This window comes from Lepisosteus platostomus, chromosome 5 (genome assembly GCF_059453375.1).
Source record: "Lepisosteus platostomus isolate fLepPlt1 chromosome 5, fLepPlt1.hap1, whole genome shotgun sequence".
NCBI lineage: Eukaryota > Metazoa > Chordata > Actinopteri > Semionotiformes > Lepisosteidae > Lepisosteus > Lepisosteus platostomus.
The window spans coordinates 40,725,765-40,752,846 of NC_142615.1; the positions used below are offsets into that span (position 1 = coordinate 40,725,765).

The 27,082-nt window shown below is 45.8% G+C and overlaps 2 protein-coding genes across 8 annotated transcripts; both read right to left on the minus strand.

Annotated features, from left to right (window-relative positions):
• Window positions 1–228: 228 nt before the first annotated feature.
• Window positions 229–14,146, minus strand: LOC148666552 (uncharacterized). 2 transcript variants are annotated; one of them, XM_088631749.1, is made up of 11 exons: window positions 13,866–14,146; window positions 11,692–11,869; window positions 11,268–11,597; window positions 8,188–9,193; window positions 7,600–7,926; window positions 7,273–7,504; window positions 4,402–5,127; window positions 3,258–3,605; window positions 2,353–2,514; window positions 1,793–1,848; window positions 229–992 (listed from the first exon to the last, which is right to left on the minus strand). In XM_088631749.1, exons 7-11 carry the CDS (start codon window positions 4,442–4,444, stop codon window positions 921–923), a joined length of 681 nt encoding a protein of 226 aa, XP_088487875.1. In that variant the 5' UTR covers window positions 4,445–5,127; window positions 7,273–7,504; window positions 7,600–7,926; window positions 8,188–9,193; window positions 11,268–11,597; window positions 11,692–11,869; window positions 13,866–14,146; the 3' UTR covers window positions 229–920. The 2 variants fall into 2 exon arrangements, with proteins under 2 accessions (XP_088487875.1, XP_088487876.1); XM_088631750.1 differs by lacking the exons at window positions 4,402–5,127; window positions 7,273–7,504; window positions 7,600–7,926; ... (2 more) ...; window positions 11,692–11,869; window positions 13,866–14,146 and adding an exon at window positions 4,181–4,366 and having other exon boundaries at window positions 229–1,422.
• Window positions 14,147–14,300: 154 nt separating this feature from the next.
• LOC148666553 (class II histocompatibility antigen, B-L beta chain-like) lies at window positions 14,301–26,724 on the minus strand. Of its 6 annotated transcripts, none has more exons than XR_015936640.1 (8): window positions 26,554–26,721; window positions 24,726–24,833; window positions 23,385–23,645; window positions 17,037–17,315; window positions 16,086–16,207; window positions 15,801–15,897; window positions 14,671–15,360; window positions 14,301–14,561 (listed from the first exon to the last, which is right to left on the minus strand). XR_015936640.1 is itself a non-coding variant. In XM_088631744.1 (8 exons), the coding sequence occupies exons 2-8, from the start codon at window positions 24,796–24,798 to the stop codon at window positions 14,514–14,516; spliced, it is 936 nt and encodes a 311-aa protein (XP_088487870.1). In that variant the 5' UTR covers window positions 24,799–24,833; window positions 26,559–26,724; the 3' UTR covers window positions 14,301–14,513. The 6 variants fall into 6 exon arrangements, 5 of the variants coding, with proteins under 5 accessions (XP_088487870.1, XP_088487869.1, XP_088487872.1 ...); XM_088631744.1 differs by having other exon boundaries at window positions 15,305–15,360; window positions 26,559–26,724; XM_088631743.1 differs by having other exon boundaries at window positions 15,305–15,360.
• Between the last annotated feature and the right edge of the window lie 358 nt (window positions 26,725–27,082).

A 27,082-nucleotide genomic window follows, 5' to 3' on the forward strand; every position in this document is an offset into this window, starting at 1 on the left:
CATGGACTTGTACTCCCTCTCCCCGAGTGCTAATTACTAATTCACACGAGCTGACTCTCCAGCTCCACTTAGCTGGGAGTCATCTTGGCTCAAGGCCACACTACAGAGCCAGTGCTTTGAGCCAAGATGGCGTCTTTCTCACACAGCCACACACTGCAAAGTCTACAAGTTTAAGCAAACATGTTCTGTTTAATAGTTATATGTGTGTAAACATACTACAAAAGCAACTCTTGGCAAATTCTTATTTTAATTTAATAATTCTAAAAAAAAATGTAACTATGTGCTAGTTCTGCCTTTTAGTTGCATGTGTTGTGCGCGTGTACAGCGGTAGGCACAGTTCCTAAATTTGTCCACCTTACCTGCTGCTTGTGCAAAATCTTAGATTGGTTAAGCATATTTTATCAGTACCATATGTGCACTCAGCAATATTTAACCAAAATATAAAAAAAGCTATTTGCAGAAATACTTCCAAATAAGGTCCGATTCAAATGGAGTTTAACTCCATTTTTCTTTGGTATTTTTACCTTTTCCAGTAATATACTTTCACCAATGCAGGTCATCTGCAGTTGTAAAGTCCTGCAGCTCTTGCCAGCTGTGTGATGTGAGCTGTAGAGCTAGGAGTCTAGATTAAACACATGGCACAGACACAGTCCAGTATGTCCCCTATCACACCACGCGACCTTGTTGATGCTCATTGTCTCTCTGGCCTGTCTGGGATCCAGTGTGTCTCCGGTCTCCGGTCTCTTTCCCAGAAGGCAGAATTCCAGAGTCTTTCCAGGAGGCGTTTTGAAAACATGGTGCAGATGCCAGGACGAGGATCATGGGAGTAACAACCAGACCCTCGTCTTGAGTCAGGAGAGCACATACTGGTCCAGGAGTTACAGAGCTGAGTTCAGGACACGGACACACACGGTCACACTTTACTGTAACTGTCTTATCCTGATGCGTCCCGGGACAGCGATGAAGTCTGAAGTCTCACAGTGGTCCACGTCCTGAAAACAGAGCAAAGATTAACTTAGGGTCCAGTTGTACTTCTGAGCAACAGTCTGGATACTTTTTTTTCTTAAAGCACAAGAAAACAAGGACAGTTACAAAAGCCCTTCCAGTCTGTTTGGTAGTCAATGCCTAATGGATCTCATCCAGCTGTGTGTTGAGAGAAGCCACATGGCTGGGCAGCTTGTTCCACACCCCACCACTCTTTGTATAAACAAGTGCCTCCTAATTCTTTTAGTTCCTAGCAAGAAAACGATCATGGGAATATGGTCTATTAAAGACCTCCAACACCGGAACAGTGGATCAATGTTGTGAAAGATGTATATAATGGAAAAGATTACCTTTTCTCTTAGGTTACAAGCAGAAAGGATTAGCAAATGCTGGCAAGACTGGATTGGGTTTGTGGCCCAGCTGAGACTTGATTCTGTTCTGTAAATGAGGATGAAACTGTTTTGTCTAGAACGTGGGTTATTTGTTGTGTTTTTGCTGATTGTATTTCTAGTTGTAACCTTCCTCCTATGCTGGCATAATGTAAATAGTTCATTATATAAAAAACAATATAATCAAAAAATGAAAGATGAAAGCTGTAAATTGTTTCTTTGTATTTGTAAAATTCTTTCATTTTCAAATAAAATTTTTAAAAAAAGAAGTAGTCAGGGTATTGGCTTCAACAACATGGCTGGGCAGCTTGTTCCACACCCCCACCACCCTTTGTGTAAAGAAGCGACTCCTGTCCTGATTAGAGGACAGTTAACAAGTACTATCTGCGTGGTTAGTCACTGGGAATGATGCCAAATACCTGTACATTCCTCCTGCAGCTCTCTCTCTTTTCAGGGCTGATGCACGTTCCTGCACCTGTTCAGAAGGAGCAGAAACAGATCTGATCAGACTGTATTCTGACTGTGATGGTACTCCTATGAGAGACGGGAGGAGGTAATTACTGTGCAGGACTTTCACTGTACTGATCTCTGATGTGGGTTTCATACAGACATTCAAGTATCAAGTGTCACTGGAGACAAATCACTGATACCACTGCTATGTTTTGTAATGGTATATCAGTATATATAATCAATGTGCTTAGCAAATACTTGTCCAGGGTAACATGCAATCTATAACTGAGGTCTACAGCAGGTAAGTGCAGATAATAACCACGCAAGTTCGTCTCTAACCCTGTACAGAAGAGAGCTCACCACAGTCCGAGAGACACGTCTTTAACCCCGTACAGAAGAGAGCTCACCACAGTCCGAGAGACATGTCTTTAACCCCGTACAGAAGAGAGCTCACTGCAGTCCGAGAGACATGTCTTTAACCCGTACAGAAGAGAGCTCACTGCAGTGCTCTGACAGTAGGGGACACTACCTCCCGGGCTCGTGAACTGTCCTGTCCGGTGGAAGAGGCCGAAGACGCAGCCGGACGTTATCAGGACAGAGAGAGGAGGCACCAGCAGCAGAATGATGAAGCACGACTTCTCCAGCATAAAGGGAGACCGCGCCTGCCGATGGTCATCATCACACTGTCCACCTGGTGAAAACACAAGTGCGGTTACCACCACACAGGCAGAAGGAGACTTGGAGAACGGGTTGCTCCGAAATGGGATAACTTTGAAACAAAACAGGCTTCCCCACATCTCAGTTGCAGTATTTAATAAAGGAAACAATCGATCGTTGGATCTTCTGTCACCAGAGATCTATCCAGATGCTGTTACAGTGAGCAGTACAGTACGGACACGGAGGAGAAGAAAACACAGATTCGCTTCCACTAGTGTTGGGGTTTGGATGGAAAGACGGGAGAAATGGGCCTCCTGATCTCCGCAAATAAGCACGGGGAGTTTCACAGTTTTAGCTGCTCGAAAGGAGAATGTTTTAATTCATGAAATCAATACCCGCCCAGCTTGAGACAGAGCAGTCTGAGAAATGAGCCCGAGTTTGTACTTTTCTATTTTATTTGTCCATCATATTGTTCAGCGCTTTGGGATATTGTACGACATATTTTAATGTCATTGTTATTGACACTCTTCTTGGTCCTGTTCATTATGTGGATTACTAATCGGTAGTTAATTAGAAACACGATGTTGTGTTTTGGACGCTTTCTACTCCCTGAAACTCCGCAGGTCGTCGTGTGTCATTAAAGACAGAAACCGGAGGTGTTGAGAAAAGTTCTTTCCTGTAACTGGAGAGAAAGAGCTCCGCCGGCTGACCCCCACTCTCACTCGTTATTTCGCTATCTGACACCCGACAGCATCTAGAAAAAGGCTCCATACTCACCCGCACAGACGAGCCTGGTGCCGGTTCCGACAGCAACCCGGCCCTGCGCCTTCCCCGCGCAGTAGAAGAGCCCCAGGTCTGTTCGCGACACGTTCCGGATCCTCAGGTCGATGGAGCCGGTGGACGGGTTCAGCGCCGGAGAGAAGCGGGAGTCGGACGCGTAGTTGAAGTTGACCGTCTCCGCCTGGCTCTTACTGGCCAGGAGCCCCAGAAACAGCGTCTCGTCGCGCTGGACGAACCACATCACCTCGTAGCCGAGCTGTAGGTCGCAGGGCAGGACCACCGTGTCCCCGACTCCGACGGGTCTCACCGCGGCGCCAGTACCGGCTGCCTCCCGCACAGCGGTACCTGGAGAGACGCGGAGAGAAATCTATCCCTCTGCAGAGAAATCGCCTCTTGTGTAGGATTGCACAAGCTATCACGTTACGTGTACAGAACTTCAGCAGAACAACTCTAAATGAAGTGATTTACCTTGACTAATTAGTAGCCCCCATCGCTGGCTGATACAAGTTCAATAAACAAGTGAGTCAATTAATCAATAATTGTTTCAGCTGAGTCACTGCCAATCATTTTCACCGCGACTACATACAGATCGATATCGACCAAGATCTTCTATCACCTAATATGGCCTCTTCGCTAAAGTGCGACAGAGGTATCATTACAAATCAAGAGCACTGTTTTAAAAAGTGGTCGTTTCGCCCGTTAACGCTCTTTGATTATAAGAATCTGAAAAAATGGCAGAGGACAGCGAGTATACATGACGATCACTGCTCCCAAACCGTCTTTGATGTTTGTAACCGCCGCAAACCCGGGACTAGACTGTTTTGACTTTTATCGGTTTTGCGCGTTTAAAGAGCTGGTTATTGTGCAGTCACCTCAGTGTCAGTTTAAGATCTTATTTCAGTATTTTGGTTGAGAAATACCTGCTCCCTGGGTCGGTAGCCGGGACATGAGTGCCACGAGAAGAAATGTCGAGATTTTAAAGCTTTCGAGTCCCGATACCGGCCTCTCTAGTTGACGGCGGAAACGGGCGTCAACTCCGCTTTGTAAAGTTACACTTAGTCAGGCAAGGAAACGTTTAGCGGCTCTCCTCCGCTAAGGTGAGACTGAAATGCGTGTCTTCGACACACGAAGGCGTACTCACAGATGAAGAAGAGCAGATGAACTGTACCGTGTAGCCCGTTCATCTCAGCCACTGTTGAGCCAGACTGACGAGGCGCTGGACTCCGGCGGGACTTCACGTCCGGTCACTGGATGTGAGACTTCACCGCTGCTCTCTGATGCCGGAGCTGACCCGCTGAGAGGTGTGGGCGTTTCTAAACTCAGTTCTGTCGTCATTTTAATAAGACCCCGGAGGGGGGGCTGGGGCCCTCCTGGATTCAATTCAGGACTGGGCGTGCTGTCTGTGTGGAGTTTGCATGTTCTCCTTGAGTTTGTGTCGGCTTCTTCTGGGTGCTCTGCTTTCCTCCCACAGTCGAAAGACATGCAGATGGGGGTAAATGGCTTCAGGACAAACTGGCCCTGGTGTATGCGTTTCCTGTGATTGGAATGACTTCACCATTGGGTAGCACTGGTATAAAACTGGCTTGAGAAAGAGATGCAGAACAGATCCCAGCCTGGGTCCATTTTTAATGGTGAGATTTCCTTTAACATGGGGGAGGGGGTCTTAGACTCACTCCCTGGATGGCTGGAGTCAGTTACACAATTCAACTAATTATTTAATCAGACAGACTTCGATACCCCTACAGTCACTTTCCTGAGGGGCACAACTACTGAAAAAGGGGCCTTTAAGCCCATTTTACATTAGAATTAAACAGTTAATTAAATAATTAGACCAGCTGTGTGACTGAGAGCTCAACTGGGACAAAACCTGGAAGACACACCAGGAACTGAGAATGATGCCCCCGTATTAACACAGGGGTCCCCAACCCCCCCCCCCCCCCTCCCACACAACACCTGCTTGTCATCTCCAGGGCTGACTGATGACTTTTAATTAGCTAATTGTAGCATTAACTAGGAGGCAGGTTACTATCACCGTCATTATTAAAAAAACAGGCAGCTTACTTTTCTTTACAAACGCCCTGGTGCAAATCTGAATATAATTGGTCACGCAGGCCGCTATTGGTTACAGAAACATAACAGAATGGTAAGTTAGCGTTGCCTCTCTGGAAATCCCATTGTATAGGCAAGAGCGCCACCTATCGGTTCTGTGCTCCAGCACCACTTACAGCAGAGACCTATAGAAGTGTGAGGAATTATTATCGTGAATTCAAAATGCAGCTTCATTTACAGTAAGTTTTTGGGTGCATATTATTAAAATAACAGAAGCACACGCTCTGAAAAAATAAAGGATAGCAGCCCAAACATAGACTGCCGGGAACTAATTCTGATTTTGTTTTTTCGGTTATCGATAATGACGGGGCCACTCGGATGAGATGCTTCTGAAAAGCACAGCATCTATTTTTAAACCCCACCGCACCGCGCGGACAGATCCCTGCTGTAGAGAGATCTAGTGTCCTATCCTCGCTAACGAGGTAAACGGGACAACCCGGATCTGTTGGAGAAGCGATGGTCCTGGAGGTTTTCCGTCTTCCTCCCGGAAAGAGCTGATTATATTTTCCCGACGCGACTGGAGACATTACAGATTGCAGACCACGGTTGGTGTTGTCCTGGCGTCTCTTGTAGGGTCTTTAGCAATAATCAGCGAAACAAAAAGGCTAGTCAAATTGAAAAGGCATGCCACCTTCCCATGAACTCACCCTTGTAGTAAATTATGCAACATGACGGCGTTTTTTTAAATCATTTCCCTACTCAGTGGCAATTTCACATTCACCCCTGAAGCAACAGGCCCAAAATAACATGATCCAGGAGTCAAGTTTAATTCGTACGAGCTTCGTCACGTGCTCACACTTTCAAGTCAAAATGGCTGCATTTTCAAACAAATCCCACCAGGCGGCGCCCTGTTGAATCGCTGCCGTTTACAGGCGCAGCAAGGAGACATTTAACCCTCTGAGGAGGAAACAGTTGTGCGCGTACAATGCCAGCAGGCGAATTGATTTTATTTACCCTCCTAACCTGCTAAGCACACTATATTTCCCCCATGGTCCACCCGCCCTACCGCCCTGTCCAGCCCAGAGGAGAAGACCCACCTTGACGTTTCTCACCCCGAGCGACTTCAGTTTCACACGCTAATTCCACTCCTTTACGCGGATCTAACGCCCATGAGCAAGGGCGGCTTACGAACGGCAGGACACGCGGAAATCCCTCGTCTGGATCGGACTCAGTTCTCTAAACGAAATCAAGCTTTTTTATTTTACACTTTCAAGGAGTTCAGGTGATCTAAAACGTTTATTAGTCCTCCTCCAAGTGCAGTTTATAACAAGGCCCCAGCAGTGCGCGCCAGATGAACAAATTGAGAAGACCGGTAGCACTAGTTTTCCCAGTTATTTCTCATTGCTAAAAAAACCCCACTTCCAGATGCAATACGGACACTCGTTAATAGAAGAGCCATTTAATATGAAATTGTTTTAATAAGTTTTTATTTAAACACCAAAAACACAAAAAAGAGACACATATGACAGAATGCAATATATCTCCGTAATCACAATGTAACAAATCGTTGACAGACCTGCTAGTCTGATGAATACCGGTGTCTTTTTTAATGCTGCCGAGATAGTGATCAGTTTCACCACGTTTAGAGTTTTGTAAACTGTTCTCCCTTTTGAAAAATGTAATTACTTGCAGGGCCAGCCTGAGCTTTCTAGGGCCTCTAGGCAAGGTCTTGGAAGACCAAAACAGCCTTATTGTTCTATTAAGTTAAAAGGCTACACTTGTACTAAAACGCAACATGCCCATTAATATGACCACCATCACAACCCAGATCTACAGTGTACCCAGCAGTAAAATCAAAATGTGATAAAAAAAAACACTTGTCACAAGAAGACTTCATCCTGTCCTGAAGATCCAGTCCTTCCAAAACTTCACAGATTAGAGCCTGATTCACTTCATCTACAACTTCCTAGTCATGAAGACCACAATACAATCACTGCTTCTCTTTCAGGATAATACATAATCTAAAATTTAATTCTTTTTGGATTCCATCACAACAGGATAAAGTTTGACAGTGCAAAAAAAGTAAGAAAAAAAGCAGCTTATATATTTGGCTGAAAAAATAAGGCGTTTGTAGGCTGATGTCAGTCTGTAAGAACACTACAGGAGAGAGTCACTAACAGCTCACAGCAATGAGACTCCTCTCACCATGACCTCTGAACTCAGTGCAGACCCTGCAGTGGACAGAGTCCCCAATCCATCTGTCTGTACCTTCCCTCAGCTCACCGGCGACCCCCAACATACTGCACTGACTCTCCCCATCACCCCTGCAGTCTGTGTCCATTGTGTCCGTATTCTGTCTCCACAGTCACCTGGACACCAGGGACCTGAGGACTGATTCCATTCTGACTCCCAGGTTCCACATGTTGATCTGCTAGAGGACTGATCGCTGAGCTGCTGTCATTCTGGGCATCATCTTTCCTTGTCAGCTCATAGTCATTCTTGATCGTCGTCCTTGATCTCCTCAACCAGACCCACACTCCCAGGATCACCAGGATGCCTCCAGCAGCACCAGTGACACCAGTGATCACTCCGACAGGAGACCAGTGATGAGGAGGGTCTGATGTAGGAAACACAGAGGAGACAAAACACAGCTCATCATACCTTCAAGAAGACATGAGGAGTCTCTTCCGATAGAGATACTGACCAGCAGACACACCTGTGATCTCTCTGCACAGGACAAAGAACAGTAAAAACTCTTCTACGCTCGAGAATGTCCTGGGGTTAAAAACCTCACACTGAGAACAAGATGTCAAAGTTCAAAACAACACAAGCCTGTGGAGAATTTGGGGAGTTTTCCTGCATCTCTGTCCAGTCTCACCGTTTACAGGGGAACACTTGTCACCGACAGCTCTCCTTCTGCGTGATATACGCTGGTCCTGTTGTTTCATCTTGCCAGTTTCTTCATCTGAGAGTTATGAAGACAGAGTCACATTTACTCAACAGCTATTGAAGTATTTAATCCTCAGTACTGAGGGAGTGAACAACCCGTTAATGAGAGAGATTCACACAGGTGTCATGGCAGTATGAGACAGTTAAACTAGTCTTGAACCTGTAAGAAGTCAAACCTTGTCCAGCTGGACTGGAAGAGACTCCTTCCTCATTCACACTCCAGTTTTCTACAGTGTAAAAGCACAAGGGATGAGGAGCAGAAAAATACTCACGAGTTTGCAATGACTGATCTGATCTCTCACAGCAAGGAGAATATCCTGACACCCTCCTGACCCTGGGTTACAGATAACAGTGCAGCACCCCAAAACATAACACTTCCCCAGTACCCCAAAACAATCATCTTCGGCACACCAAAACATAATCCCACCTAGCACCCTAATACACAATCCTACCCCAGTACCCCATTTCAATAAGGCTAAGTTGGATCTCTCGTCAGACACAAGCCTGATTTATTAGACCTTATTTAGAACTGAAGTTCTGAAATACCTATAGCAAAGAAAAACCTAAGTCTTATATGCATTTCATTTCTGCATCATGGATCAACAACATATAGATTCTGTCATCCAGGGTCGATTACTTGAGATTCTCACCTCCCACAGTGAGGGTCACAGTGCTGATAGTGTATCCCTAAAGATCCCTCACTGTGTAGTTGCGCTGTTCAGCTGGAGTGAGGGAGCGCAGTATCAGAGAGCCGTCCCACACCGACACTCTGTCTCTGTACTGGGGGACACAGCTGGCTGTGCTGCTCCGGACAGAACACACTGAGGTCCAGTTTTCACCTCCTGCAGGATCAAACAGCACCTCCACTCGCTCTCCAGTGAACAGAGGGAGAGACAGACAGATTCCAGGCTGTCAGATGACAGTGTCTCTGTGAGCTGAAAGACAATCAGGACAGAGGATGATATAAGAACACACTCTGTCAAGAATATAGAGCCCTCTAGTGACCCTACTGTAGACCTGCACACCGCCCACAGTGAGGGCGAGGGGTTGGGGGTATCCCCAGCAGAGTCCTGGACTGTCTTTGTCAATCTAAAATAGGTGGATTAAGGGTTCTCTGAAATTGGATGGCACAATGGCTTGCGTCACTGTCATGCACTTGTAGTATCCTCTCATGAGGCACCAGTAATGTAGGGGTTGTGCATTTACTGGGACAATTCTTAATTGTAGCAGTAAGTCACAAAATGATTCTTTTCATGGCATTAGAATCCAACCTTGCGGTATAACTCAAACAACGCACGCACATGGGTACTAATACACAAGAATACATTTATTAATACATAAAATGTGCATATAAACATAACAGATCTTATCGAGAGGGTTAGCAGAATACAAAAGGTATATATTCAATCACGAAGAGTTACAAACCAAGAGGGACATACGCGCACTATATCATTCATTAAGACCGTTTCGTAAATGAACTTGGTTACAACTTCTACACTAGATACTCAAAACAAGTACATAACTCTTAGGAATTAAATTGATATCAACTGGTTGGGATAACAGTTGAATTCTCGAGCTGTAATGCGGTGAAGTTGAATACTCATCCAATCTCTGGGGATTCAGATCTCTTGCGGGCACAAAGAAACAGCTGCAGGCTTGTTGCTGTCCAATCCGCGCTCTCTTGCTCCGTGCCAGGCTGTGCTGTGCGGCTTGCGATGGTGCGCTGCTGATGCTCACTGACCGGCTAGTTAGTGTTGGCTTTAACTAGCAAAGTTTGTGTACAGGAGAAAAGATGACTGTGGATCCCAGCAAGTCAGGAAGAGGACCGGTTCGTTCCTGATGAAGCGCTGGTTCTGAATACTGATTCAGCTGTCCACAGTTCCGACCTGTTCACGAGGCCTGCTGCTGATGCTAACCTCGGGTGGATCCTTTGGTTACTCGTGGCAACCTCCGCTCTCGACTCTTAGAACAAAGGAAAGTCCTGCACTCGGACACACTGGCCGTTACGTGGTTGTCCGGGCTGAGTCTGAGGATGCTCAGGTGGAGCCCTGAGGCTGAATGTCCAGGAGGCGTGCTGGGAACTGTGTTCCCTTCAGAACCGTCCTGCCCTGGAATTGTTCCACAGGCTCTCTGTGTTGCCTGTTTTTACCTGGAGGAACTGCAGGTTGTTCATTGGTTCAAAGTTTCATGGGCATCAGAGACCTACGTGGTATTACCACGCCTGCCAGTCCCTGATTGGTTGATCAAGATGAGATGCATCCCCATTTTGGAGCTGTCCCTAATCAAAAGAAAACCTTAAATCAGCCTGCATGAATAACTTCTCTGTGGTTGCACCACAGAGATGAAGAGAGAGATGAGGCCTCATTTGGGAAAGCACAGCAATGCTTAATTCTGTCTTATTAACAAGCATTGCCGCTACACATTGTCTGCACACAATTCCTGGGGTGCTGTCTGTGTGGAGTTTGTATGTTCTGCACTCGTTTATGTGTGTTTCCTCCTGGTGCTCTGGTTTCCTCCCACAGTCCAAACACATGCTGGACGGGTTAACTGGTTCCTGGGAAAACTGGCCCTGATGTGAGTGTTGAACTGGTTACTTGCCCTGTACTGGGTAAAGAATTTAAAAATGGATGGATGGGTTACCGTAAAACTGCCTTTACTTCACAATTAACCACATGGGCATCGATGATTTGCAAGAGATGTACAACTAATCTTGTTTTCATCTTGGTTTGAAATTATTCTTCTACAACCTTGAACACTCCTGAGTAGTTGTTAAATTTCATGTCCTGATGCTGGGGTGACTGCAAGCCTGTCTGTCCAGGCCAGAGTCCGACTGCTGACAGCAAGAGTAACTGTACTGAGAGGCTTTCAAATGAAACAGCCACACTAGGAAACTCACATGCTCTAACGTCAGAGCTCTAACTGGGACTCGTAATCTAGATGTGAAAAACAATTCATTTAAACACATCATAATACTGACAAGTACTTTATAAGTTTATCAATGTCTGTTACCTGTGATAGTGAGTGGAACAACTCCAAGTCTTGTCACACGACTGTCTTTCCTCCTGTAATAACACCCATACAGTTGCTCATCAGAGAAGGTTGTGCTGCAGAGTCTCATGGAGAAATTCCCCTGTGAGACTCCCTCTTTGGAGATGTTAATCCTGAGCTCAAAGCCAGGGCCAGGGTAGACTGTTTCATGACTGAAAACCACCACGTTTCCTGACTCGTGTCTCCACAGAATATCGATCTGATCACTGGAGTTTCCAACAGCTGCTGTTCCATCGCAGGGCAAGACAACGCACTCCCCAAATCTCCCTGAGACTGGGGTATCTCCAGAGACTGGGCGAGAGAGGATGAAGAGGTTATCTCTAAATAAACATAATACAAGACACTTCATCTTTGTCGTAAAGTGTGCAGAGTTCAGGCAGATTACCTGTTTAGCTATTCAGCTGACACTGTGATTTGCTCAGACAGCTGGACATTAATAATAATATTAAATAGCTATAGCTCTTTTCTGGACACCCCACTCAGAGCTGTTTCCAGAGTGATGAAGCCAGTTCAGAGAGGGGGGTTATTAGGTGGCCATGATGGGTAAAGACCAGGGGGAAATGCTGTAAAAGAAAACCAAGTTTAACTGTGTGGACGACGTCTTTGATTTATTTTTTATCACGCTGCCATTGTTAAGAATTAAGTGTTTCATGAGAAAATACTGTTGTTATTTAAAGTTGTTGGGTGTGTTGGAACTCCATTTTAATCGGTCTTATTAACATGACATCTGGAAAAATTAACTACTAAGCTTGGCACGTGTAACTCAACAAATACAGGACCTATAATCACATTTAAAAACAAGTAGGTCTAAGCTTTACCGTCAACAATCAAGACAGAACATAAAACTGCATTCGAACTTAAAATATTGTATCGACCGCGGGTTTCGGTACGGAATGGAGCAGGCGTGGGACTCAGGGAATGGGGTTGAGCAACACATTTAATAACTCGAATCAGGAAAGGTACACACACAGGGACAGGGGTTACAGCGCTGCACCTACACTAACATACACACACACGAAGGGAATAGACTATCCCAGCCTCCGTCCCACTATATACAGTCCGGTAGTCCCCAGGTGCTGTTCTCAGCCCGCCCTGCGTGGCGCTACATTGTAATACATGTTACATGTTTCACGTTCTTTATGGAATTTAAATACAATTTAAACCCCACCCCAAAAGTACTAAAAGAGGGAGTATTATTAAAACATTTGACTTATGAATATGAAATTTACCCAAGATGACTAATACATTCAATACTGTATAAATAAATGTTCTTTTTTCGAATTTCCTCTTACATAGTACAACAAAATATCAAAATCCTTAATATAAAATCTTAGTATTCTATATTTCCAGAGAATTCCCATGACGTGAATTGAATGTGCTCTGTCTGGCGATCTCTGTCGCTAAAGTTGGCGCAAGAGGTAGCCAGTTTAAGAAGCACTTAGTGATTAACGAGTGGGTCGGGTAGCACGTAGATAACGTTCTACTTTAGTTACGATAGGATTTGGGAAACACTCGTAAATTAACGATCGATCTTAAGAGCAAGTTTACGATGTTCTTAGCGCTACGATGCTTTCGGGAAACTCACCCCTGAATAGTCAGCTTTTGCTCATGGTAATCTCCAAGTGTAAGTTACTGACTTTAAGATGGAAACAGAGGAGATCATATTAAATAGGGATGAGTATGAGGCTAAAAGCATTCTCACACAGTGCGTGTAGCTTACTTATTTTTGTTTTTGTTTTTTAACCAAACTTGTAGTGTATCTTTTACATTTAGGCCAAATTTATAAAACATTTACAAAAAACATTAAAAAGCAAATAAATCCCTCCGTCAGATCATTTAGCCCGTTGAGAAGGAGTTAACTGGTTTATTTGTAACTGAAGCCGGTGTCAGCGAGAGGCAGATGAGGCTCTGTCTTTCCTGTGTGCAGTCGGCCAGAGTCTAGTGAGCCTGTTGTCCTGGTTTGTGCTTCGCTCTGCTCTGAGCTCGACCGCCTACAGTTTCCCTGCGGTCAGTGTGAGCCCTGCCTGAGCACAGACACCTCCGAGAGTAGCCAAACTGCACAGCTCCTCTCTCTGTGCTCATAGTTCACACCCCTGAGCTACTGCAGGACCCTGAGTCTGGGGGTCTGTACTCTCTCAGCCACAAGCACTTCCTCCTACTTCAGAGGGACCAGATGAACAGCTCAGTCTGCTGTCACCCATTAGAAACTGCTCTTTCAGTTAGTGATTCTGCAGGTGACTATTCATTAGAACCATTAAACACTTTAAGCTGTGGTTTGATTTGAGGACGGCGCTGACAATCCTCAAATTCTGTGGACACAATATTACACAAGACATGTTCTGTTTGAAATCCTTTACACGTGTTGGAAGAACTGTAGTTTTTCAGTGTAGCTCACTGATCACAGCTGTGTCTCGAGAGAAGCCAGGGTATCGGCTTCAACAACAGGGCGGGTCAGCTTGTTTTCCAGTGTTGCATGTGTAGGCACTGACAGAATCGGTAAACCCAAACAACAGTGGCAATAATGAAAATACTGTGCTTTAATCAAGGTTGACGACCAACCCAGCTCGTCCAGACCTCGCTGCGAGACTGGACTGTCCTCCCTCGTCGTCCTGCTGGTGACTCTCCCCCTCTACCCTGCTGTCCTCCGGCTGCGTCTCCCGTCTCTTCCACAGAGCAGATCAGTGTGTGGCTGTGGTCCCCAGGACACGGTAATCAGGGAATAGGTCCGTCAGTGCAATGTGTAAGAGTGTAACAGGTTAGACCCACAGCTGATGCCGGTCAGGTGACATTTACAGAAGCAGGGCCTGTGCTGTAAACAGTTCAAACAAAGGACGATTAGAAGAATTCCTGTTTTAAAATCTCATTGCCACAATTGTATTATGAAGATGATAATCTTGTAGGTGTATAAGCCTCCTATTTAAAATGAGATGGCACCCTGCATTCCAGAAATATATTTCACAATACAGTTACATAAGAGGAGAATGCATCAGGTGGCACAGTTTTTATATTTATTTATATTGGGGTTTTATGCACATTGTATACATGGACAAATATTCTATACACAGTACAGTATGTTTCAAACTGAGAGGTGATCAGTGCTGCTGCTTTCGTTGAGTTCGAGTTCGTGGGTCCATTTGAGGGTGCAGAGCAGAGAGAGCACAGCCCACTGAGTACAGGTCTGAGCTCAGAGCTCTTCCAGAGAGCTAGTTATCTTCGAGCAGTGACGAAGCCTGCATTCGCATACTGGTCTTCTTCCTGGAAACAGGCAAAGAAATACAAATCAGAACATAAGTTACAAACGGGAGATCTTCATTCAGCCCAGGTAGCGCTGGTGGTTAGCAGGTCATTGATCTGAGGATCTCACCCAGCTGTGTCCTGAGAGAAGCTTCAACAACATGGCTGGGCAGCTTGTTCCACACTCCCACCACCCTCTGTGTAAAGAAGCACCTCCTGTCCTGACTGGAGGAGCTCATCCAGCTGTGTCTTGAGAGAAGCTTCAACAACATGGCTGGGCAGCTTGTTCCCCACCCCCACCAACCTTTGTGTAAAGAAGCAGCTCCTGTCCTCAGTTATACATGTACGTCCATGCTTTTTGTCAGTAACCACAGGCTGAAATCTTGAGTCTTGAAGGAGACTGCGATGTTTACACTTGTTTACATTTGTCCACACTTTTTTTACCTACTTATCAATCATGTTTGGGAAGAAATGCGACAGGAAACATTTTCTCTTCCTGCTAGCCACCATCAACCCAACTGCAAACCTAAAACACTCCATAGTCCTTCAAAGAGGTATTTTTTTTAAAAAAAGGTTGTTTCCAATACTTATACAATACAGGGTCACAGGGGGGAGCTGGGGTCTATCCCAGCATGCAACACGCACAAGACAGGAGTCTTGACAGCATTACTTCTCAAAACCTGCAGTGGGGAGATGCTTCACAGTTACAATAGTTTCTAGATTCGAGGAGACCTACAACTGCCTTATTAAAGGAGCTATTATACCTGCACACGACTCTGCTTTTTCGCTGGGGTCGGACTAGACTGGCCATTTTCTGCACCTGTTCAGAAAAAAAACAACTGTTTTGGTGAATTGATCATCGCAGGACACAAAGGCATTGAGATTTACGTAAAAATCTGCTATACCGCTTGAACTTGACCTCTGTTGGTATAAATGGTATTTCACTGTAAGGCAGACTTGCTGAAAGGCATCTTAAGCCACTTCTTGTCAACATCTGAACTGAAGGTTCATAGTTTTATAACCAGATTGCTTTGTAAGACTTTTTACAGCAGCATTAATGTTTAAATGACACTTACTCGTGATTGTCTTTGGTCAATAATAGTTTGATTTTAGTCATTGTGTATGACTATTATACAGCTCTTTGATTTTAAAAAAATAAACCTTATAATAGTAATAATTGTGTTCCGAAAAAGTTGAGATTCTGTCTGATCGCTGTTCTTGCAGTTACAGAGCAGGCTGAGAGTATGAAGACTCGATGACCTGTTCTTTGCTGGAAGAGACAGAAGACGCAGCCGGAGGACAGCAGGGCAGAGAGAGGGACTGTCACCACCAGGACGATGAGGCAGGACAGTCCAGTCTAGGGTGGTGTAATGACAGTGAACAGGTGAAAGGGAAGAGTCAGGGGTGGGAAAGAGTTTGTCACAAAGGCAGAACTGCCAGCCTGCAGTGAGAGAGTCTCCGAGAGGGGAGACAAGTATTCATGCAGAACATCCTCTTCGCCATTAGAGCTCAATCTAACCCAATTCAAGAGCCTCCGTCTCTCACCTGTTTTCGCTTGTTCAGTCCGTATCCTATCATGGACAGCAGGCACGCAGCCAGGACAGCGATCCCAGAGGCCAGTGCTATCTTGTGCCACTGGGACGTCCTATCTCCAGCACTGCAGAGTCCTGCAATAACAGCACCGACGCACTGCGTAAGGAACGGAACACTGCAGACATGCCCTGACCCCTGCAGAAGAGTACAGTACAATATTCTGGAGCTTCTTAGTGTCTCACAATGTGTGTGATATAGTATAATACACACTGATCTGCTCCTCTATCACCCCAGAGTGTGATATAGTATAATACACACTGATCTGCTCCTCTATCACCTCAGTGTGTGATACAGTATAATACACATTGATCTGCTCCAGACTCACCCCAGTATGTGATACAGTGTAATAATCACTGATCTGCTCCAGATTCACCCCAGTGTGTGATACAGTGTAATAATCACTGATCTGCTCCAGTCTCACCCCAGTGTGTGATATAGTATAATGCACACTGATCTGCTCCTCTATCACCCCAGAGTGTGATATAGTATAATACACACTGATCTGCTCCTCTATCACCTCAGTGTGTGATACAGTATAATACACATTGATCTGCTCCAGACTCACCCCAGTATGTGATACAGTGTAATAATCACTGATCTGCTCCAGACTCACCCCAGTGTGTGATATAGTATAATACACACTGATCTGCTCCAGTCTCACCCCAGTGTGTGATACAGTATAATACACATTGATCTGCTCCAGTCTCACCCCAGTGTGTGATACAGTATAATACACACTGATCTGCTCCAGACTCAATCCAGTGTGTGATACAGTATAATACACATTGATCTGCTCCAGTCTCACCCCAGTGTGTGATACAGTATAATACACACTGATCTGCTCCAGACTCACCCCAGTGTGTGATACAGTATAATACACACTGATCTGCTCCAGACTCTTACCCCAGGTCAGTGTGACGCTGTAGTTGGAGCTGTGATGAGTGACAGTACACTTGTATTCCTCGATCTCACTCTCTCTGATCTCCACACTCTTCCTCAGCTGATAGGTGGCGTCTCCGTTGGGTCTGAGCCCACTGGACCACATGTCCTGTCCCTCGGTCTCTCCAGCCCTGGACAGACTGACCTCTATGACTCCAGGACTGAAGCCAGTGACCAGACAGGACAGAGAACAGTTCTGTGTGTCTCCCTGACGCTTGGAAGAGACAAACACCTGAGGAGAGACTGAGAGGGAGACCAGAAGCAATGTTAACGCACTGAGAATTAGTGTGGACACTGTGCAAGGCGAGGTGACATCAATGCACAGACAACTTCTTGTGTGGCTCCTTTCTGTAAACCTTTACAACCACAACATGTCATTATTAGACAATTATACAAATCAAATAATTATTTGACAATTATTACAAATTGTTGGAGATCACACATTGTATTATTATTATTGAGAGACAGGCTCACTGTTCTTCAAGCTGGGACAGGAGATCACACACTGTATTATTATTATTGATTGACAGGCTCACTGTCTGTTCCTCAGGCTGGGACAGGAGATCACACACTGGATTATTATTATTGAGAGACAGGCTCACTGTCTGTTCCTCAGACTGGGACAGGAGATCACACACTGTATTATTATTATTATTGAGAGACAGGCTCACTGTCTGTTCCTCAGGCTGGGACAGGAGATCACACACTGTATTATTATTATTGAGAGACAGGCTCACTGTCTGTTCCTCAGGCTGGGACAGGAGATCACATACTGTGTTATTATTATTGAGAGGCAGGCTCACTGTCTGTTCTTCAGGCTGGGACAGGAGATCACACACTGTATTATTATTATTGAGAGACAGGCTCACTGTCTGTTCCTCAGGCTGGGACAGGAGATCACACACTGGATTATTATTATTATTGAGAGACAGGCTCACTGTCTGTTCCTCAGGCTGGGACGGGAGATCACACACTGGATTATTATTGAGAGACAGGCTCACTGTCTGTTCCTCAGGCTGGGACGGGAGATCACACACTGGATTATTATTGAGAGACAGGCTCACTGTCTGTTCCTCAGGCTGGGACAGGAGGTCACACACTGTATTATTATTATTGAGAGACAGGCTCACTGTCTGTTCCCCTGGCTGGGACAGGAGATCACACACTGTATTATTATTATTGAGAGACAGGCTCACTGTCTGTTCCTCAGGCTGGGACAGGAGCTCACACACTGTATTATTATTATTGAGAGACAGGCTCACTGTCTGTTCCTCAGGCTGGGACAGGAGGTCACACACTGTATTACTAGTATTGAGAGACAGGCTCACTGTCTGTTCCTCAGGCTGGGACAGGAGATCACACACTGTATTATTATTATTGAGAGACAGGCTCACTGTCTGTTCCTCAGGCTGGGACAGGAGCTCACACACTGGATTATTATTATTGAGAGACAGGCTCACTGTCTGTTCCTCAGACTGGGACAGGAGATCACACACTGTATTATTATTATTGAGAGACAGGCTCACTGTCTGTTCCTCAGGCTGGGACAGGAGATCACACACTGTATTATTATTATTGAGAGACAGGCTCACTGTCTGTTCCTCAGACTGGGACAGGAGATCACACACTGTATTATTATTATTGATTGACAGGCTCACTGTTCCTCAGGCTGGGACAGGAGATCACACACTGTATTATTATTATTGAGAGACAGGCTCACTGTCTGTTCCTCAGGCTGGGAAAGGAGATCACACACTGTATTATTAGTGAGAGACAGGCTCACTGTCTGTTCCTCAGGCTGGGACAGGAGATCACACACTGGATTATTATTATTGAGAGACAGGCTCACTGTCTGTTCCTCAGGCTGGGACAGGAGGTCACACACTGTATTATTATTATTGAGAGACAGGCCCACTGTCTGTTCCTCAGGCTGGGACAGGAGATCACACACTGGATTATTATTATTGAGAGACAGGCTCACTGTCTGTTCCTCAGGCTGGGACAGGAGGTCACACACTGTATTATTATTATTGAGAGACAGGCTCACTGTCTGTTCTTCAGGCTGGGACAGAGGATCACACGCTGTATTATTATTATTGAGAGACAGGCTCACTGTCTGCTCCTCAGACTGGGACAGGAGGTCACACACTGTATTATTATTATTGAGAGAAAGGCTCACTGTCTGTTCCTCAGGCTGGGACAGGAGATCACACACTGTATTATTATTATTGAGAGACAGGCTCACTGTCTGTTCCTCAGGCTGGGACAGGAGATCACACACTGTATTATTAGTGAGAGACAGGCTCACTGTCTGTTCCTCAGGCTGGGACAGGAGATCACACACTGTATTATTATTATTGAGAGACAGGCTCACTGTCTGTTCCTCAGGCTGGGAAAGGAGATCACACACTGTATTATTAGTGAGAGACAGGCTCACTGTCTGTTCCTCAGGCTGGGACAGGAGATCACACACTGGATTATTATTATTGAGAGACAGGCTCACTGTCTGTTCCTCAGGCTGGGACAGGAGGTCACACACTGTATTATTATTATTGAGAGACAGGCCCACTGTCTGTTCCTCAGGCTGGGACAGGAGATCACACACTGGATTATTATTATTGAGAGACAGGCTCACTGTCTGTTCCTCAGGCTGGGACAGGAGGTCACACACTGTATTATTATTATTGAGAGACAGGCTCACTGTCTGTTCTTCAGGCTGGGACAGAGGATCACACGCTGTATTATTATTATTGAGAGACAGGCTCACTGTCTGCTCCTCAGACTGGGACAGGAGGTCACACACTGTATTATTATTATTGAGAGAAAGGCTCACTGTCTGTTCCTCAGGCTGGGACAGGAGATCACACACTGTATTATTATTATTGAGAGACAGGCTCACTGTCTGTTCCTCAGGCTGGGACAGGAGATCACACACTGTATTATTAGTGAGAGACAGGCTCACTGTCTGTTCCTCAGGCTGGGAAAGGAGATCACACACTGTATTATTATTATTGAGAAACAGGCTCACTATTCCTCAGGCTGGGACAGGAGATCACACACTGGATTATTATTATTGAGAGACAGGCTCACTGTCTGTTCCTCAGGCTGGGAAAGGAGATCACACACTGTATTATTAGTGAGAGACAGGCTCACTGTCTGTTCCTCAGGCTGGGACAGGAGATCACACACTGTATTATTATTATTGAGAGACAGGCTCACTGTCTGTTCCTCAGACTGGGACAGGAGATCACACACTGTATTATTATTATTGATTGACAGGCTCACTGTTCCTCAGGCTGGGACAGGAGATCACACACTGTATTATTATTATTGAGAGACAGGCTCACTGTCTGTTCCTCAGGCTGGGAAAGGAGATCACACACTGTATTATTAGTGAGAGACAGGCTCACTGTCTGTTCCTCAGGCTGGGACAGGAGATCACACACTGGATTATTATTATTGAGAGACAGGCTCACTGTCTGTTCCTCAGACTGGGACAGGAGATCACACACTGTATTATTATTATTGATTGACAGGCTCACTGTTCCTCAGGCTGGGACAGGAGATCACACACTGTATTATTATTATTGAGAGACAGGCTCACTGTCTGTTCCTCAGGCTGGGAAAGGAGATCACACACTGTATTATTAGTGAGAGACAGGCTCACTGTCTGTTCCTCAGGCTGGGACAGGAGATCACACACTGTATTATTATTATTGAGAGACAGGCTCACTGTCTGTTCCTCAGGCTGGGACAGGAGATCACACACTGGATTATTATTATTGAGAGACAGGCTCACTGTCTGTTCCTCAGGCTGGGAAAGGAGATCACACACTGTATTATTAGTGAGAGACAGGCTCACTGTCTGTTCCTCAGGCTGGGACAGGAGATCACACACTGTATTATTATTACTGAGAGACAGGCTCACTGTCTGTTCCTCAGGCTGAGACAAGAGATCACACACTGTGTTATTATTATTGAGAGACAGGCTCACTGTCTGTTCCTCAGGCTGGGACAGGAGATCACACACTGTATTATTATTATTGAGAGACAGGCTCACTGTCTGTTCCTCAGGCTGGGACAGGAGATCACACACTGTATTATTATTATTGAGAGATAGGCTCACTGTCTGTTCCTCAGGCTGGGACAGGAGATCACACACTGTATTATTATTATTGAGAGACAGGCTCACTGTTCCTCAGGCTGGGACAGGAGATCACACACTGTATTATTATTATTGAGAGACAGGCTCACTGTTCCTCAGGCTGGGACAGGAGATCACACACTGTATTATTATTATTGAGAGACAGCCTCACTGTTCCTCAGGCTGGGACAGGAGATCACACACTGTATTATTATTATTGAGAGACAGGCTCACTGTCTGTTCCTCAGGCTGGAAGAGGAGGTCACACACTGTATTATTATTATTGAGAGACAGGCTCACTGTCTGTTCCTCAGGCTGGGACAGGAGGTCACACACTGTATTATTATTATTGAGAGACAGGCTCACTGTTCCTCAGGCTGGGACAGGAGATCACACACTGTATTATTATTATTGAGAGACAGGCTCACTGTCTGTTCCTCAGGCTGGGACAGGAGATCACACACTGTATTATTATTATTGAGAGACAGGCTCACTGTTCCTCAGGCTGGGACAGGAGATCACACACTGTATTATTATTATTGAGAGACAGGCTCACTGTCTGTTCCTCAGGCTGGGACAGGAGATCACACACTGTATTATTATTATTGAGAGACAGGCTCACTGTCTGTTCCTCAGGCTGGGACAGGAGATCACACACTATATTATTATTATTGAGAGACAGGCTCACTGTCTGTTCCTCAGGCTGGGACAGGAGATCACACACTGTATTATTATTATTGAGAGGTAGGCTCACTGTCTGTTCCTCAGGCTGGGACAGGAGATCACACACTGTATTATTATTATTGAGAGACAGGCTCACTGTCTGTTCCTCAGGCTGGGACAGGAGGTCACACACTGTATTATTATTATTGAGAGACAGGCTCACTGTCTGTTCCTCAGGCTGGGAAAGGAGATCACACACTGTATTATTATTATTGAGAGACAGGCTCACTGTTCCTCAGGCTGGGACAGGAGATCACACACTGTATTATTATTATTGAGAGACAGGCTCACTGTCTGTTCCTCAGGCTGGGACAGGAGATCACACACTGTATTATTATTATTGAGAGACAGGCTCACTGTCTGTTTCTTAGGCTGGAAAAGGAGATCACACACTGTATTATTATTATTGAGAGACAGGCTCACCGTCTGTTCCTCAAGGTGGGACAGGAGGTCACACATGGTATTATTATTATTGACAGACAGGCTCACTGTCTGTTTCTCAGGCTGGGAGAGGAGATCACACTAGGACTGTAGTACTGCAGACACGTCCTGTTCACACAGAATCACACAGCATTCACATTCACACAGACACAGATGCATACTCATACACGAGCCAGTTTCCCATAAGCCAATTTACCCACCAGGGAGGAAACCCACACAAACATGAGGTGAACATGCAAACTCCACACAGACAGCACCCCAGAAACTGCACTGTGCCACCCACTCCTCTGCACATGGGGGATGTTTTTACAAAACTCCTTGTGCAGAGCTTCTAGGGGCATTTGTCTCCTATTGTATCTGATATCTCTCTGTCTCACCTGTGTGGTTCTTGTCTATTTCTCTGAACTCCAGAAATCTCTTCAGTGTTTCCATACAGTCAGTCTCCAAGAAGTATACTGGTTTTTAACCCTGTTCTGGTTCCAGTCCCTCTGACTGTCCTCTGCCTCCAGGGAACTTGCTCTCCAGGTCATGTTGTCCACCTCAAAGGACAGGAAGTCTTGTCCATTGAAGCCGTAGTGATCAAACAGAGCCACACTCCCATCATCCCCCAGTCTACAGCCTCGCCACCTCTGGAGCACATCTGGAGAGAGAGACCAAGACACTGTCACACACACAGAGAGAGCGGGGACAGTGACACACACAAACAGAGACAGAGGACACTGTCACACACACAGAGAGAGTGGGGACACTGACACACACACACACAGAGAGTGGGGACTATCACACACACACAGAGAGAGCGGGGCCACTGACACACGCATAGAGACTAACACTACAGACGCACACTCCCATTATCCCCTAGATCACAGCACATCTGAAGAGAGAGAGAGACCGAGGACAGTGACACACACACACAGAGAGACAGAGGACACTGTCACACATGTGCGCGCGCACACACACACACACACACAGAGGACAGAGGACAGTGCGGAAGGCTGACTGACCTTTCCCCATGTTGCTCCTCTTCCTCAGGATTCCCTGCAGCCTCTCCCTGTTCTCCGTCTCCTCGAGCTTGTAGTCGATGTCTTCGAGGCCAGCAGCTCCGCTGGGCCAGTGGCGGGTGCGAGTCTCTCTCTGGGAGGTGCTGTCCCAGTGAGAGACCGTCTGCTGGTCCAGTGCCCTGGAGATCAAGAGCTGGGAGAGGAGCCCTGCCTCCGACACTGCTATGGAGGTGTAGACCAGCGAGTGGGAGACCGAGGCGCTCTCTGTGTGCGGGGGAGTGAAAGGAGAAAGCTGTGATGCAGAAAGAGACCACCAGCTCCCAGATTCCTGCTGTTACTGAAAATCAGACCCGGCCGGGTTCGAGCGCAGCTCCGGGGTGGGAGCTGGGAGAATTCCAGGTGGCTACTGGGAAGTTCAGGATTCATCCCTCCACTCCCAGTTACTGAAGCTGCTGCTCAGGAAGATCTTCAATCCCTGCTGTGGGTGGTGGAGACTCTCCGCTAATGACATCCAGCCATCGAACAGCGCTCTCCAGTACAGGGTCATAGTGGAGCTGGAGCCTATCCCAGCATACAACAGACACAAGGCCAGATACACCCTGAACAGGACACCAGTCCATCACAGGACACACACACACACCCTGGACAGGACACCAGTCCATCAAGGACACACACACACACCCTGGACAGGACACCAGTCCATCACAGGACACACACAGACACACCCTGGACAGGACACCAGTCCATCAAGGACACACACACACACCCTGGACAGGACACCAGTCCATCACAGGACACACACAGACACACCCTGGACAGGACACCAGTCCATCAAGGACACACACACACACCCTGGACAGGACACCAGTCCATCACAAGACACACACACACACACCCTGGACAGGGCACCAGTCCATCACAGGACACACACACACCCTGGACAGGTGTGTGTGTGTGTGTGTGTGTGTGTGTGTGTGTGTGTGTGTGTGTGTGTGTGTGTGTGTGTGTGTGTGTCCTGTGATGGACTGGTGTCCTGTCCAGGGGGTGTGAGTGTGTGTCCTGTGATGGACTGCAACCTATAGACCAGAAACAGGGATGAAGGAGCCAGCAAAGAAAACTGGGAAGACTTCCAGCAGGGCTGTGCATGAGCACAACTCAACAATCGCCTTCCACTCTGCGTCCACTGCCACAGCCAAGTGTGAACAGCCTGGGAGAGCCCCATGGACACCAGTGTGTGTCTGTGTGTGCAAGACTGGGATCCACACTCATGACTCGACTGGCTCCTTCGCTCTGTGCCCACGTCAAGCCATGTCTGGGGTCACCCAGACTCACAGAGAAGCCTACCAGCGCCAGAGATCAGTCCATAGATCAGCGTCAGTCCAAACGTGTTCCCCGTTCCTGTTGTCCTGAGAGTCATCTCCTCTACCACACCAGCAGTCCGCCCAAGAAAACCTGCAAAGGAAAAAGTAACAGGTTTATTCCATGCTGAAAAAAGAAGAAAGAAAACGCAACGTTTCGGCCATGGAGCCTTCTTCTGGTGTGGAGGGTGTAAATATATTATTTCCCCAGTAACGCGCTTATTGTAAACACTATGCTCTACCGAAGTGCTTTTCGTGAAATTCGTTAACACCATTTGGACTTGTGCACTCGTGTTTGTTATTATTTTGTAAATATACAAGAGATTATGCCGGGTGTTCTTTGTTAAGTGCGTGTGAAACCGACAACTACTTCAAGGTACGTCTGAGGACTTCCTGGTGGCTTCTCTCAATAAATTAACAGTATATTACAATCAGACTCTTACTTCGGTGCTTCATTCAATAAAATCAATTTCAACTGGAAAGCATCTTTCGTTTTGGAGATTTGAGTGGGGGAACATTTCTCATTTCTGTTTAGCAAAAAGACTGACGTTTTGCGCAGTAGTAGGGCAATTAATTTAAGTCTGATCTATTAGTTACAAAGGCCCAATGCAGTATTTATATTAGCAGAAATAAATAGGAATGGCAAAACCCACCGTACAACTGACATGTTCTACATATTACAGCGAGTTAAAATTCACACATCGGGTCCAGTTGGACGAGTATTTGCATATAATGAACAAAAGGCAACGTGCAGGTTACAGGAATTGTAAGACAGGAATTCACCAACATCGGCTTTCCTCTAGCTGGAAACTTACAGAAGGGCTGCGGAATATTTTAGGAGCGGTCGGACAATTGTGGAGCTGTATTATATTTCTAACCCGATCCCCTGTCTTCTGGGAATACATTAAAAGGAGATAATTAAAAATCCGGTTCGGTGACCGTTTTCATCGTTTCTGGGCTCCTGTTGTAATTGTAATTTTGCATCCAACAAGAGAATTTAAAATGGCCTTTACAGGTTCAGCCTCGCCTTTGCCCGCTGGTTTTAAGGTTTTAAATTCTGGCACGGCGCGGGTTAATATAAACTGTTATTTTTCATCGTTTCCTGAAACTTTTCCACTGTCCGTCCGGTGCCCTGCTGAAGTCTATGGGCTGCGCATGCGCTTTGCATTTCTTCTTACTCTGTAAGGAGCGACTCGTTAAAAAAAAAACTTTTCACAATATTTCACAAAGTACACGATGCCAAATATCCCGATGTGACACTGATTTTTAAATCGCAACACCTTATTTCCGTTATTAGGGTGGTGCTAATTAAGTTGTGGTTAAAGTACGGCTATTTTGTACTTTAATTCTACATACGCAATTGTTTTTCCAAACTGAAAGTAAAAGTTTGGCTAGCTTCCGCTGTTTAACACAGAACTACTCCGAAGGAAAAAACAACAGCATATATTTAACGCCAGTCTGTCATACTTCTACCCACCCCCCCAAATGTAAAGCAAACGCTGTACATGTGAAAATATTCACTTTTTCCATGTTCGTTTAGAAGAAAAGACTAGATGAGAGAGTCGTCATTCGGGCCATCCTGTTTGGCAGTTAGTAGCTATTTGATCCTAATATATCACCCAGCTGTATCCAGAAGCCAGGATATCGGCTACAACAACTTGAATTTGCAGCTTTTTTGCACGCCCCTACCACCCTTTGTGTAAAGCAGCGCCTCCCGATATCAGTACTAAACGCGCTGCCCCGTAGTTTCCCCTTGTTGGCGACACATATTTAGTCAGGAAATACCTATTTATAGAGAAAAACAGCTCACAAACCTCACTTCATTGCAACTTCATCCCCGTAAGCCGACAGCTACCGCCTAGAAAGAAAACTTGAAGGTTATCCTGAAAGCTTTCAACTTTAATTGAAAACCGAAGGCTGTCACCGATGCTCGTCTGTAACCGGAAACCATCCTCCATCCAGCTGCTGGCGCCCCCTAGGATCCAGCTGTGAAACTGCAGCGAGTGACACTGTTGAAAGTGGCTAATTCAATCCAGGGCGAGTTCATTTTCAAAAACTGGAATTCAGTCTTAAATCGTTCTTACCAGGACATAATCGGCTACATTATTGTATTGTTTCATGTTTTGGGGTATCATACGAAAAATAAGATGTTAGTGTGAGAGTTTGAGCTGTACATATCAGTTGAAAACGCAAGGTGTTATATACAAACATAATAGGTACAAAAATATCTAGTAATAAAAAAGAGTCATGAATGCCCACAGATCAAGAACAGTTATCTTGTATTGAAGTTACAGGGGGTGACTAACTATCCTTAAATGTGTTCGCGTGTGAAAACAAAATGTA

Bases quoted from the DNA above. Each gene is read 5' to 3' on its own strand.
- LOC148666552 (XM_088631749.1), bottom strand. From the start codon at position 4,444: ATGAACGGGCTACACGGTACAGTTCATCTGCTCTTCTTCATCT. The intron at 3,606-4,401 runs GTGAGTACGCCT...GCGTCTCTCCAG, and splicing joins TCATCTGCTCTTCTTCATCT to GTACCGCTGTGCGGGAGGCA. The intron at 2,515-3,257 runs GTGAGTATGGAG...TGTTTTCACCAG, and splicing joins CACCAGGCTCGTCTGTGCGG to GTGGACAGTGTGATGATGAC.
- LOC148666553 (XM_088631744.1), bottom strand. From the start codon at position 24,798: ATGACTCTCAGGACAACAGGAACGGGGAACACGTTTGGACTGACGCTG. The intron at 17,316-23,384 runs GTCAGTCAGCCT...TCTCCCTCTCAG, and splicing joins GAGGAGCAACATGGGGAAAG to TCTCTCCTCAGGTGTTTGTC. The intron at 15,361-15,800 runs GTCATCGAGTCT...TTTTCTGAACAG, and splicing joins TCTCTTCCAGCAAAGAACAG to GTGCAGAAAATGGCCAGTCT.